At 42.9% G+C, this 14740-nt stretch overlaps 1 protein-coding gene across 1 annotated transcript in view; it reads left to right on the top strand.

The window, feature by feature from the left end:
- PAN3 (poly(A) specific ribonuclease subunit PAN3) overlaps positions 1-14740 on the top strand; it is a 128250-nt gene that overhangs the window by 99855 nt on the left and 13655 nt on the right. Inside the window, 2 exon segments of the mRNA XM_075061652.1 lie at positions 6142-6307; positions 6782-6869. Of these exon segments, the coding sequence (XP_074917753.1) occupies positions 6142-6307; positions 6782-6869 (254 nt within the window).

Here is a 14740-nt window from a genome sequence, read left to right as displayed (position 1 = left end):
GAGGTGTATATTCAGTTTGCCTCCTGTCCCAAGAGACCAGTCACTTACCTCAGATCATTTTGTACTTTAGATCTCACACCAAAGGCAGTGCTGGTAGCCATCCTATGGTAAGCTAACTTAGGATCTATTAACTAGAAAAAAGAAGTTACGTACAGGTTAAATCAGGCAACGTACAAGCACAAAAGAGTAGTCTGTGGTTCCAAAAGGTGACAGAGGTGTAGTAATCTGTCCACCGAGTTTCTTTTTAGACTAACCCAAGTTGACCCTGGGGATCTCTGCTTTTTGTTTCTTAGCTCCAGCCCTGGTAAGAGTCCAAACAGCATAAAAGCGGTTCAGTTTCCTCTTGTCATGGATTTTAATTCTCTCCACTCCAGAGCCCAAAGTGATGGGATGAGTTCATGTGTACGTCTCTCCTTCCTGGAGGGAGTTAGGAATGCAATCAGCAGGGACTTTCTTTCAGTGTCAAGTATCAGAGGGGTAGCCGTGTTAGTCTGGATCTGTAAAAGCAGCAAAGAGTCCTGTGACATCTTATAGACTAACAGGCGTTTTGGAGCATGAGCTTTCGTGGGTGAATACCCACTTCGTCGGATGCATGTAGTGGAAATTTCCAGGGGCAGGTATATATATGCAAGCAAGCTAGAGATAAGGAGGTTAGTTCAATCAGGAGGCTGAGCCCTGTTCTACCAGTTGAGGTGTGAAACAATAGAGGAAATGTTTTGTAGTTGGCAAGCCATTCACAGTCTTTGTTAATCCTAAGCTGATGTGTCAAATTGCAGATGACTAATCAGGCCCAGTTTCTCTTGAGTCTGTCCTGAAGTTTTGACGCGATGCCACCTTTAGGTCTATTGTTGGCCAGGCAAGTGAAGTGTTTCTACAGATTTTGTATATCCATACAGCAAACAGGAAAACGCAAAAACAGTCCTCAATGTGAACATTTAATAACCAACTTCCACATACAGCCATTAAATAGAAGCGAAGATCCATACTCACTATCTCTCTCAAAGAAAAAGACTTCTAAGCTGTTCTAACTCCTACCTGCACATGAGCACACCATGGCCCCTAACCATCAGCATATTGTCAAACTATCCAACTACACACTCAGCCAAGAAGAATGTCCATCTACGGGACTCTCTTCTGCGCTGCCACCCACCAACAATTGATCCAGTTTTCGGTGATTCTGACTACTTTGGCATCTCACTCAACAATACTTTCAGGACAACACATGTACGCGCCTGCATACCAGATTACCACCTCCCACTACAGCACAAAGAAAATCACTGGACTCTCCTGAGTAGAAATCTCATCTGACCTTATACATTGAATATCTGCCGACTGTACAGCAAATGGTGGAAAACAACTCGCTTGCCCATAACTAGTCGTGCAGAACGCAAGCTATCCACAGCCTCAGAAACCACCCTACTTATCATCAAAGGGGATAAGGATTGCTGTTGTCTCAAGAAAGTGTTAATCCAAAGGAGCCCAGCCAACTCCAATACAAATTCTACAGGCATTCCTCATCCCATGAGAGGATACACTAAAACTGACCATCTACTAGACACTCCTACACTAAACGAACAACATCAACTACTTAGCCTTCCCCAGTATTCTACTACTATCCATATCCACAAACCCGGAATCCGTGAGCCTCATCTGGCATGGGACTCTCTGAGACTGTCTGGATAGTGACTCTCTTCTACCCTATGCCCAAACTCCACTATCCTCGTGACACCACTATGTTTCCTGAGGAACTACAATTGCATTGACCTCCAGGAAAACCATCTAGCCACATGATTATGTGCTCCCTACAAAACACACAGAGGACTACATCTTCAGACGTATCCTTATGATGCACAGCCTACTGCTGCTGAGCTCTGTCTATTATTCCTCCAACACAACTGTTCAAATTTGACGACTAGTATCTCCGATCAATGCCGCTTGGCTCCTTTATGCCCACAATATGCCAATTTTTATGGCACCGAACACGCTTCCTCGCTCTCGACTCACCAACCTCTCTACTACACATTGATGACATCTCATATCTGGACCTGGCGAAGAGACTCGGGAAAAATTCCACCACGATTACAGTACGCTCGTCACTCCACACCTGCAGTCTGTCCAATTACTGGTGTTCTACTTCCTAGCACCCGGTGTCAAATAAGGTGATGGTACCATACCCACCCTATACTGAATCGTATCGACTGCTAGTGCTACTTCATGCTCTCGTTTTCCCGGCACATCACACGATCATTGTCTACACAATACTGGAGACAGCATCTGCTCTAACTCTCGACAGAGACCACACACAAATCTTCACAGCATTCTCAAAACTCATCGCTGACAAGGAATATAGAAAGAGATCAACAAGGCCAGATGTGTACCCGAACTCTATGGCAAGACAACCCAAGAAGAACAGGACTCCAGCCTCGACAATACAGGTTCCAGCTAAAACCTTCAACAGATCTCCTCGGGATCTAAACCCTCCGGCAATGATCACCTTTCACGCTTGTGGCAGCCCAGTCCTCACACAGACAACTGCCAACTAAACATATTCTCACCAAGTAAATGCAACCGCACCTTACTTAGCTCGAACCAATCAGAACAAACCTCATCCATCTCCAATTCCTACACCAGCGACCCATCACAGACTACTGGACAGCACAGCATTCCGGTTATAACTGACTTCACAATGTATATACGCCTATATCAGCTGCCCCTACTGCTTGTATCGCAATGGCCACTCTCTACGGATAAGGATAAATGGACACAAATCAGATATTAGGAATGGCAATATACAAAAACCTGTAGGAGAGCACTTCAACCTCCCTGGGCACACTATAGCAGACCTTAAGGTGGCCATCCTGGAGCAAAAAAACTTCAGGACCAGATTTCAAAGAGAAACTGCTGAGCTTCCGTTCATCTGCAAATTTGACACCATCAGCTCAGGATTAAACAAAGACTGTGAATGGCTTGCCAACTACAAAACTAGTTTCTCCTCCCTTAGTTTTCACACCTCAACTGGTAGAACAGGGTCTCATCCTCCCTGATTGAACTAACCTCCTTATCTCTAGCTTGATTGCATATATATATATATATATATATATATACACACACACACACACACATATACACCTGCCCCTGGAAATTTCCACTACATGCATCCGATGAAGTGGGTATTCACCCACGAAAGCTCATACTCCAAAATGTCTGATAGTCTATAAAGTGCCACAGGACTTTTTGCTGCTTTTTCTTTCAGTGCTACCCCAATATCTCATTTGCCTTCTGTGGGCCATCTTGTACACTGGCTTAGCCCTTTACCTTTATTAATGCTGCTTTTCCTGTTTGGTGAATTACACAATTACAGAGGTTTACAATTCAAACACTCAAAGTAACTTTTCACCATGGGCCAGTGGTGAGCAAACTTCTCCAGTTGTGTGCCCCCACCCCTCCCCCCTCCATTAACACTGTCTGTCCACAACTCCCTCCACTACTGCACAGCCTAGGCTTCCTCAGCGGCAGTGCTTGGGCTGAAGGCGGAACTAGGGATGGAGCTGGGGTTGGGGAAGGAGCTGAGGCTAGAAGTGAAGCTGGGCTGGGACCGGAGAAGGAATGATGCCAGAACTGGGCTGGGGTTGGGAGCAGATGTGGCATGGAGGCACAGCAGGACTGGAGGCTGAACGGGGTTGAGGGCAGAGCTGATCTGGGACCAGAGCGGAGCTGGAAGTGTGTTGCTCCATCCCTGCCCCACGTAGGGGCTGGCCTGGGCCCTGTCAAGCCTATCAGATCAGCAACTGCTTAAGTAGCTAGCTGGCACAGAAAACTCCAGCTTTCTAGTGCAGAAATAAAGTTTGGTATTTTAGTTGAGTGATCTCTCCTTGATCTTTTTTACTTTCTCAGTATATGATGAGTGCTCTTTCATTAGTGTTTTGTGCTTGGGTATCAAAAGGCAAATATTGCTCCCATTATGATACTTAGATTGTAAGCCCCTTGGAGGAGGGACTGTTTTGTTTCTGTACAGAACCACGCACAATGGAGTTCTGGCCCATGTCTAGGGCTCCTAGGTGCTACAGTGATGTAAATAACTGCAGTTCTCCAAGAAGATAATCATTTGGCTGTGCTTTTCCTTTGAATATAACAAAAATTATGTTTGATTCTAGTGTTGGTTTTTTAAATAGATGTAATACTCACTGTCTTAAAGGGGCCGTATGCGTATTTCATCTGCTGCAGTTCACCATATATAAAAGAGTATAAAATGAAATAAAGTGCATGTGTGAGTGACAGAGACTTGCCCAATAAGGGAACATCCTGTCACCCTGACATGAAACTGTGATTGATATGAATGATGAAGAGGGGATATTTTAAAAATGTGTGCAAAGCAAGACTACTGGTGTAAACAGGTTTGTGGAGGATGATTCACGTTACTGATTCATCAGCAGGGCCATAAATCTAAAATTAAATCATCGGGAGCCTCCATGTGGTGTGCCAGAGTTCTGTGGGTTAGAAGAGGAAGTGTATTGTCCTTCAAAATCTGAACCAAAGGAACCTTTGCCACCAAAAGTGAACTAAAGATAAAGATGTTAACAGAAATGAAAGTAAGACACATTTGTAGCCCACTGGTCTTCCCATAAACCCGCGCCTCCCCCCACCCCCTACAGTAACATTGCATCTGGGATCATCTACAGCAATGTGTTTTACTTTTCAACTGTGGCTATTAACTACAGTCTTGAGCAATTTCCCAGAAATGTTGATGCATTCCTCAGGGAAAATTGGCATTTATATGGAAAAGGATGAAGATACTTGTAAATTTCTCAGCATTGAGGCACATATGTAAGAGCACTCTTAAATCCAGGCATTACTAAGAGCCACATTGATGACCCTGATATTCCCAAAACAAGCACTAATGTGGCCTAGTGAAACATCTGAAAAAGCTAATCTGATTTATAGTCAAATTTAGTTCTAGTACTCCTGTTCTGGAAGTATTCTTTCCACTGTAGCCCTTCGTTATGCCTCACAAACAGCAACATCTTTTAGTTGCTGAGTGTCTTCAGTATTAACATCCTGCCACTTTCTATAAAAAATCAGTCTCCCTATTTCTAGTAGTAATTTTAGGTCAGTCATTAAAATCAACCACTAAGATCTGCACTCTGTGTATGTTGCTGTTCTAGGAGAGTGGCTTTTGGGCTATGATTTGGAAATGGATTGAAATCAGGTTGCTTTTACAGGGCCCATTGAACATGAATACTGTAGTAATGACTGAATTACTAGTGACTTGGGTCACAATGAAACAAATGATCTGGGGTAATAAGGCTCAGCATTCCAATTCTGTTGAACCATACAATCTTTCATTTTTATTTTCCTAATGGGATTTGAAATTAACTTGTCTGTACACTCTGGGATTGGGGGCAGGGTTAATTTATACTCCTTTCTATTCTCTATATAGCATAAGAGCACAACGGTACCAATTGCAGATAAGCAGTAGTTATTGTGGTGTATGCTTTTTGTTTCGGAACGTTTTTGGTTTCTGCTTTTTGAGTATCGTGATGCATCAACAATCAGACTGCAACAATCAATTTTTTAAACCTGTTGTCTTTTCGTACTGAATTTTCATCCTAACTTTTAAAATGACTTAATTTTCATGAATTTGAATAAAAAGTTGTAATATCTATTGAAGGAATTGTCACCTTTTAAAGATCTATTTTGACCATTCAAAATTATCCATTTAAAATGTTGGTGGTACTTTTTCAGTAAGCGTACATGTCTACGCTATAACCTAGGAGTGGGATTCCCATCTCCTGTACACATGGGCAGCAGCAGCACAGGCTAGCCACTCCAAGTATGTACCCACAGGGTTACAGTGGATTTGTACTCTGGGCAGCTACAGTGTTGTCACTGCCCAGGCTACAGCAGTTACACTACTATTTTTAGCATGGTAGCTCAGATGCGTACTCACTTCTGCTAGCGCACAAGTTGGAAATCACACTTCTAGTTCGTACTGTAGACGTAGCCTTAGAGTAGAATGAAATTAAGGTATATTGGTCAATTCTTCATTTCAGAATACTTTCACTTAAATTTTACATACTATCCTTGAAGTTAAAGATGGCTGCATTTTGTTTGTTCATTGATACTATAGTCTTTTGCTTTTAGGTCAGCATGATGGTCCTCTGCCCCGGCAGCATGCTGGGTTACTACCAGAGTCTCTTATTTGGGCATATATTGTGCAGCTCAGCTCTGCATTGAGGACCATTCATACAGCAGGATTAGCATGTCGAGTTATGGATCCAACAAAGATTCTAGTAACCGGCAAAACAAGGTAATGGAAAACAGCCTTTTCAAATTAGATTGTTGACTATTAAGTTCTGTATGCAACGATAGCTTTTAATTACGTGCCTCTGCCAGATATGGGAAACAACTTAATAATTTGACTAAAATGTTTTATGTTGGCCCAAGACTAATGAAGTGGTAAAGGTTTGATGCTAGAAATCAAGTTCTACTAAATTAAGTTTAGAAGGCTTTACATCTTGCCTTCTGAAAACATCCAGTAAGCGGCATGCATGTTTGTGGATCTATCCACTTTAAGTTCTTACCTAGAAAGTTTTTATCAGCAGCATATGTTGTTTTAATTAAAAAAAAAAAAAAATCTTAGTAAGCTACTTGGCATCAGGAGAGCTTAGATGACTTTTTTGAAATCTTACCCTTTATTTTATATGATAAATGTCAGAAAAAAACTAACCATCCAAGATAAAATCTTAACAAATCTCTTCCCTATTTCCTGTTTGTTTCAAAGGTTACGAGTGAATTGTGTTGGAGTCTTTGATGTTTTAACATTTGATAACAGTCAGAATAATCCACTGGCACTAATGGCTCAGTTTCAGGTAGGATTATAATGCCATACTTGCTTTATAATAGATTAGATAATATGTGCCAGGAACAACTCTTAACTCCATTTGAAACATTAATTTTTATTAAGGCCTAGACATTTTACATTTGTAGGCTTCAGTGTATATATATTTTTAACAATCTTTGGTATTGGCATATGTTTTCCTCCCTAAGCTGTGTACATTTATTTGTGATTTGTATACATGAGCTGTCATTTTGTTACTGTTGAAACTTCAGAAATAATGTAGCACTTGTATATTGACAACAAGCAAAGCATAGGTCAGTTTATTTTGCAAAACCACAAAAATCAGAATTGGTTGAAATTGATTCCTTTTTAAAAGAAGGAAAAATCTTTTAAATTTAGTATGAAAACTTGAGTGAATACTGGAAAACAAATTTAGGATGTGATGTGTACATGAAGCTACTGCAGAATTGGACACGTGTCATGTAGGGTTTTAATAGAAAATGAGGTCAATGAACAATTAATGGTTCCTTTTGTACTTTTTGTTTCTGCTTTCCATTTTCATGCTGTTATAACTGGAATAGTTCAGAAGTGAACGGGTGTATGCTAAGGGCAAGATAGCTTAAATTTTTTTTAAAAAAAATTATACGTGCACTCAGTATACGTCTACACTACGCGATTATTCCGATTTTACATAAACCGGCTTTATAAAACAGATTGTATAAAGTCGAGTGCGTGCGGCCAGACTAAGCACATTAATTCGGCGGTGTGCGTCCATGGTCCGAGCCTAGCGTCGATTTCCGGAGCGTTGCACAGTGGGTAGCTATTCCATAGCTATCCCATAGTTCCCGCAGTCTCCCTCACCCCTTAGAATTCTGGGTTGAGAACCCAGTGGCTGATGGGGCAAAAATCATTGTTGCGAGTGGTTCTGGGTAAATGTCGTCAGTCATTTTCCTGGAAGCACGGCAGACAATCATATTTCCTGGCCTTTTTCCGATTGCCCTGCAGACGCCATAGCCAGCAACATGAGCGCCGTTCAGTTTTCTTTTTTTTTTTTTTTTTTTTTTTTTTTTTTTTTTACAGTCACAGTATGTGTACTGGTGCCGCGACAGAAAGCGATTACTCCAGCGCACACAGCAGCATTCATTTGCTTTTGCATGATGGAGAGGGTTATCAGTGTTTGTACCTTGTGCGGCGTAAATGGCCATGAGATAGCAGTTATCTGTCCTCTGTCTGTTGCTGCTTATCATGGGTGCCCGGTGATTTGGCCAGGTCGCAACAAGCAAACTGGATGACTCCGAGTCAATCTTCCTTATGGTTTCTAAAATAGTCAGTCCTGCCTAGAATATGGGGCAGATATTAGAGAACAGTGATCAGAGAGCACAGTGCTCTGTGTCAGATCCGCAGAAGATTGAGCTAACGTGCATTCGGGATGCCCCTGCAACCCCCCCATTGCCTACCTCCCTCCACCTTCCTGGCTGCTGTAGCAGTGTCCCCCCATTGTGTATGAAGTTATAAAGAATGCAGATAAGAACAGTGACTTGTTAGTGAGATAAAATGGGGGAGGAGGCTCTGGGGCTATGACAGTCCAGGAGGAAGATCTTTTCTTTACAAGGAAAGGAGGGGGCTGATGGAGCTCAGCCGAGTTGCTAATGATGAGGAGTTCCACGTTCTGTACATCTACTGGGAATGAACAGAATCATTCTATTTTCCCAGGCGCCCCGCGCCCACTGAAGCAGCCAGGAGCACTCCGGGTTGATACAAGGAGGCTTACCATCCTACGCACTGTTGCCACTGGGCAGGAGAGGAGTGGATACTGTCTCTGTGCTGCAGATGCGGATCTCCAGCAGCATTCAGTAACACATGGTGACATTGAAGAGTCAAAACATTTCTATCCTTTTCTTCACTGAGGAAGGGAAGTAATTGACGAGCTATTCCCTGACCCGGACAATGTGTTTGAACCTACAGACTAGGAGCTCAGACAAGAATGCAAATACTTTTCGGGACTGCTGTGGACTGTGGGTAGCTGGAGTCCTCAGTACCTCCTCCTCCCAATGAGCGTCCTTTGAGTCTGGATTCCGTTACCGTTGTCAACAGCACTGTGAGCCTTAGTAGATGTGTTCACAAGTGCTTGGCATTTCGTATCTCTGTAATCGGCTTGATAGAACAGATCTTGTTCCCCAGACACGATCATCCAGTATCTCCCATACGGTCCATGCTGGAGCTCTTTTTGGATTTGGGACTGCATTGCCACCCGTGCTGATCAGAGCTCCTCGCTGGGCAAACAGAAAATGAAAATCAAAATTTCGTGGGGCTTTTCCTGTTTACCTGGCCACTGCATCCGAGCTCAGATTGCTGTCCAGAGCGGTCACAGTGGTCCACTGTGGGATACCGCCCAGAGGCCAATACCATCGATTTGCGGCCACATTAACCCTAATCCGATATGGTAATACCGATTTTTAGCACTACTCCTCTCGTCGGGGAGGAGTACAGAAACCAATTTAAAGAGCCCTTTATATCGATATAAAGGGCCTCATAGTGTGGACGGGTACAGCGTTAAATCGGTTTAACGCTGCTAAAATTGGTTTAAACACGTAGTGTAGACCAAGCCTCAGTCTCCTCTCCTCTCCACCATCCTTAAATGTGCTCACTACATCAGGATTTAAACAAGGATGACTTCTCCCACAACCCCATTTCCAACATTTATACACATACTTCCTGGATTAGAAAGACTCCCTTTAGAGTCAATGAGTGCTACATCATAATTATTTGGAGTACTTCTTTCCCTAACTCCCCCTTGGGGATGATTACCCTGTCTCCAGAGCATTTTCATCTCCTGCCAGCATTGGGAGTGTAAGACCGCAGTAGGGAATTAGACTTAGCTTATTTTCATTAAACAACCTTAGTCACTGAGAGAATTGCTTATTTATACATACAGAGTAATAAATGGGAAGTTTGAATAAGCTGGTTTCTGCCTTGCTAAAGCTCAAAACTACTTCTGAGAAATGTAGCAGCTTTTTGTTAGTGATAGAGTAAACAGCTCTCAGTATACTTTACCAGTGTATATTAACTTGTTTCTTATTTCTTCTTAGCTGGATATCTCCTGTTGTGTGTTCTTTGTAATCAGTTAGTAGAAAAGAAATGGCTAATAAAATCCATTATCTAGTCAGCCCTTTTTATTCTGACTCTATAGCGTTTTTTCCGAAAAACCTTGTCTGGTGGACCTGCCATGCATAAGCACTGCTTTCAACTTATGACTAATTGCTCAGTAGCCTGAGGATGTTGGTAGGCAAGAGTTGCCTGACTGGGCATTTCTTTTAGACTCTTCTTAAGATCAAGCTGCTCCTACTGTATTACGGATCCAGAAAAGTGCTGTTAAGTGTTTAGTGCAGGAGATGTTATAAATAGAGGCAGTCTGAAGCTTGTCTCTTTGCACCCCTTCTGCCCCACTTTGCATCTTCAGAGCACCAAGACTGAGTTTCCATCTTAGTAAAGTTCAAGATTCATTTTATTTTCACTCTTCTGAGCAGGTGAGGCTGTAAAGTCTCCATTTGCCTGCGCACCCAACAACAATTTAGGGATACAACACAACTGAGAGAAGGGTTGTTGATAATTTTTGTTTAGGATTCCCAGTCACCCCGTACCTCTCATTCCCTCAAACAAAGAAAATTGTAGAAAGGCCACTTCCTTTCCTTCTCCTCCCGCCCCCCCCCGCCCAAACTCCATGGAACACTTGTCTCTTAAAAATGTGAAAAGTTACCTGTTGGCTTACCACCCAGCCAACCAATGGTGACCAGAACTGTTCTGCAGACTGCCTTGGATATGATACATACAACTTCCAGAGCAAAGTCTGCCCTTTTTTCCAATTCAGACCACCTGATCTCTAGGGGCACAGATGGTGGTTTTTAAGGAGGAAACATTCTGGTCACATCTCAGTCACATCTCCCTGCATTGGCACTGGCCAGGGAGCACATTTGACTCAGTGCATGAGGACAGGATACCAGTTACTTTGTGTTCTCTGCCCTTTCTTCCATTCAACAACAGTCTGGCTCATTTCCAACAGACCTGGTGCAACATCACCTGAGACCATTTGTTTTGGAGGTGGTCCAGAGAGGCTATGCTATCCAGTTCCTCTCCCACAAGATCCTGCTTCAACAAGAAGTTCAGTCTTTTCTGCCTTTGGGTGCTATAGAAGTTCCCCCTCAGCACAGGGGCAAGGGGTTCTATTCAAGGTATGTTCTTACATCCAACAAGTCATGGTTGGATTCTAGACTTCAGAGCTCTCAACACCTATATCAAGAAGCTCACACCCAAGCTGGTCTCCCTCACATCCATCATTCCTTCCCCAGACCAGAAAGACTGGTATGCTGCCCTCAACCTCAAGGATGTGTACTTCCATATTGCAATTCATCTGACTCACAAGAACTTACTAAGGTTTGTGTTAAACCACAAAAATTATAGATACTAAGTCTTGCCCTTCAGGCTTTCTGCAGTGCCCTGTGTTTTCACCAATTGCCTCGTGGTGGTAGCAATTCGTCTGAGAAGGACTGGCATCCAAGTCCTTCCATCTTTGATCAGGGGCTGACCGGCCTGCATCCACTCACAATCTCAGGTGAACAAACGAGAAAAAAATCTACAATTAAATCCCATCCAACCTTCGGAGCCAGGCTCAGTGTGGACACAGTGATTGTCTACTGCTGTCCAATAGGTTTTGGCCTATGCAAGAGCTTGGCTCTCACATCCTGTCTCCACCCACTCACAAGGATAAGCTTATGCCTCTGGCTGCTGGGTCTTATGGCAGCATCTACATTTGTTGTTCTATATGCAAGGCTCTTGTTCCGGTCACTTCAAACATGACTTTGCCGAGCTTGCCTTCTGAAAAGACGCCACCTAGACAAACTGATTCGTGTCTACCTGACAAACCTCCAGTTTCTGGATTGTTGAAAGGACCAGTGCAATGTATGAGGGACGTTCCATTCAGCTCGCTCCCACCCACTCACCCACCCACCCTCAGATTATCACTACTAATGCTTGGATGGGCCACACACATGGGCAAACCTTATGGTTTGAGGTCTATGGTCCCCTACAGAAAGGGTTTTGTTTATCAGTGGTTTAGAATTCAGGGCAGTGTACAGAGCACGTATAGCCCTTCTTTCCAGACATTCATGACTACTCAGGTTTGGAAACGTGGCAGCTGTCTTTTATCTGAACAAACAAGGAGGGGCCAGATCCCTGACCTTATACAAAAAGGCCACTCAGCTCTGGGATTTTGCCATTCAGAACATTACCTTGTCAGCAATCCTGTTTCTGGGGCCTGATAACATAAGGACAGATAATTATCACAGAAGACTCTGTTCAGGCTAACAGTGGTCACTCCAGAAGGATATTCTTCAGGACATCTTTTGCCTTTGGCGGACTCCCCACACAGATCTCTTTGTGACTGCAGAGGACAAGTGTCCTCATTTTGTTCATGAGGAGACCACATCCAGCCAGAGGCCTTCCTCCTCCCCTGACTATTGTATGCATTCCTTCCCATCTTTCTGCTTCTAAAGACTTCGTGGAAGATCAAACAAGAGAAATCCAGGGTTATCCTAATAGCCCTACTGAGGCCCAGGCAAATGTGGTTCAGGGACCTCCACAACCTCACCATTTATTCCCCAGTTCCCCTATCCTAGATCCCCAACCTTCTAGTCTGTATTGGGGTCGCTGTCTTGCATCAGAACTAGTACTCCCTCCACCTGATGATGTGGATGCTTGCTGGTTGATACCGGTGGAGTTGGCCTGCTCACAGGAAGTCCTGAGCAACCCTGTTAATAGCAGGAAGATTGCACTAGATCCCACTACCTCTCTAAATGGACTGGTTTACCAATTGGGCCTTATGACATCAGACTTTTCCTGTGCACTCTGGAATACAAGAGATTTTGACTACCCTGTACACCTGAAGAACTCTGGTCCCTCACTGCGCTCACTCCAGGTTCGCCTTGCAGCCATTTCTTCAGTCCACCTCCCTATTGACTAGTTTTCTCTCACCTGATGATGATGATGATAAAAAAAAAAAAAGGTTTAAGGGTATTTTGAAGATATTCCTATTGGTCAGAGATCAACTCCAACTTTAGATCTCAATTTGGCCTTTTCAAAGTTTATGGACACCCACTCAACTAGTGGCTGTATGCACTTTATGCACTACCTTTCAATGATGATGGCCTTCTTCTTGACAATTTCATTTGCTAGGAGAGTTGGGAAACTGCAGACATTGATGGCAGGGGCACCTTGTACCATCAGTCATAATGACAAAGTCTTTGAGACTGTATCCCAGATTTCTTCTTGAGGTAGTGTCTGAATTCCACATTAATTAAACCATCCATTTATTCTTCCCCTAGTCTCACACGGGCAAATCGGAGCAGAGACTGTGTGCTCTAAATGTATGCATAGGTATTTTATTCTGCCTGGACAGAACAAAATTCTTCCAAAAATCGTCTGGGTTTTTTCTTGTCTGTGTAGAGATTCAAAGGACAAACCATCTCTACTCAGAGAATTTCTAAGTGTATCATTCAATACCTTAGATCATACTATCAACTAGTAGCCCAGCAGGTGCATGGCCAGCCCACCAGAGCTCAGTCCATCTCTGTGACTTGTTTAGGACACCTTCCTATTTGGGACATTTATAGAGCAGTGACTTGGTCATCCATCCACAAAACATTATGCGCTACTACAGGCAGACGGTGGGTGATACAAGGCTTAGAAGATCTGTCTTGAAATCCATTTTTACAGAGACTCCTTGTAGATGCTACTGCTAGGGAGCGCACCTGATATGGAATATGTATGTGGGCTGTCACTTGAAGAAGAAAACGATTACTTACCTGTATGGTAATGGATGTTCTTTGAGATGTCTAGTTCATATCATATTTCACATTCCACCCACCATCCCCATTACTTCAGAGTCCTGATGTCAGATGGTGAAGCAATTGGGCTCAGTGAGGTGACTCCTCTGTTATGCCCTTGTAAGACGCACAAGGGAAGTGAGGGTGCACATGGTGCCCCGTGAATGCTGCTGACTAGAAAGTCTCTGACGCATGCGCACTGGATGTGCATTCACCTAATGTGGAATATGCATATGGACTACACATCTTGAAGAACATGTTTCTGTACAGATAAGTAACAACTGAATCCTTTTTGTTTGTATAGGTCATAATCCTTTTCAGGTCGTTTAAGGTATACTAATGCTCACTGTGTCTTGTAAAGCTAACATGTTCTGTATGGAGATTCTCCATTTAATTATTTAGAAGTGTCCTCAATTCAGACTGATTGATAGATCACTGACACCTGCCAACAACTTCTTAATCAACTGTAATGCAATGAATAAAACACATACCTGAGGGTCTTCCATAAGCCAGATAAAGCATTACCTTGTCTTAATTTACTATTTTTATGCTGCCTTGTTAGACAGCATGTGTGTATGGCACTTCTGTCATATGAACAATTCTGTTTGATGCTACTTTTCATCAAGGTGTTAAGTGACAGGATTATATGGTTAGAACCTGCACAGAATAAAATGCCACTCTTACACTAACCTCACCAACCTGTCCTGTTCAGTAGTTTCAGGCATTAGGCCCACAGTCTCTCACAGGAAATTACTCAAAGATGAAAAGGCTCAGTGTTTTGCTATTGCAAACCCTTTCTTTCCACAAAAAAAAAAATCCATATTCTTTGGCAATTGAGATCAAGAGATGGTTTCACATGCTTGATTAAGGTTAATTAACAACGTTGCATTATTATATTCTAAGTGTCAGATATTCTGACAGTGGATGGTTTGGGTTATGAGATTACTGTATTTGCACCTCCTTCTCTTTAAATGCCATAGCCTTGCTGTTTTACTACTTCATTTAAAAAAAAACATACTCTACC

The sequence above is a fragment of the Chelonoidis abingdonii genome, chromosome 1, assembly GCF_003597395.2.
Source record: "Chelonoidis abingdonii isolate Lonesome George chromosome 1, CheloAbing_2.0, whole genome shotgun sequence".
Classification (NCBI taxonomy): Eukaryota; Metazoa; Chordata; order Testudines; family Testudinidae; genus Chelonoidis; species Chelonoidis abingdonii.
Note: the sequence above shows the minus strand (reverse complement) of the source record. Positions and strands in the feature narration are given on the sequence as shown.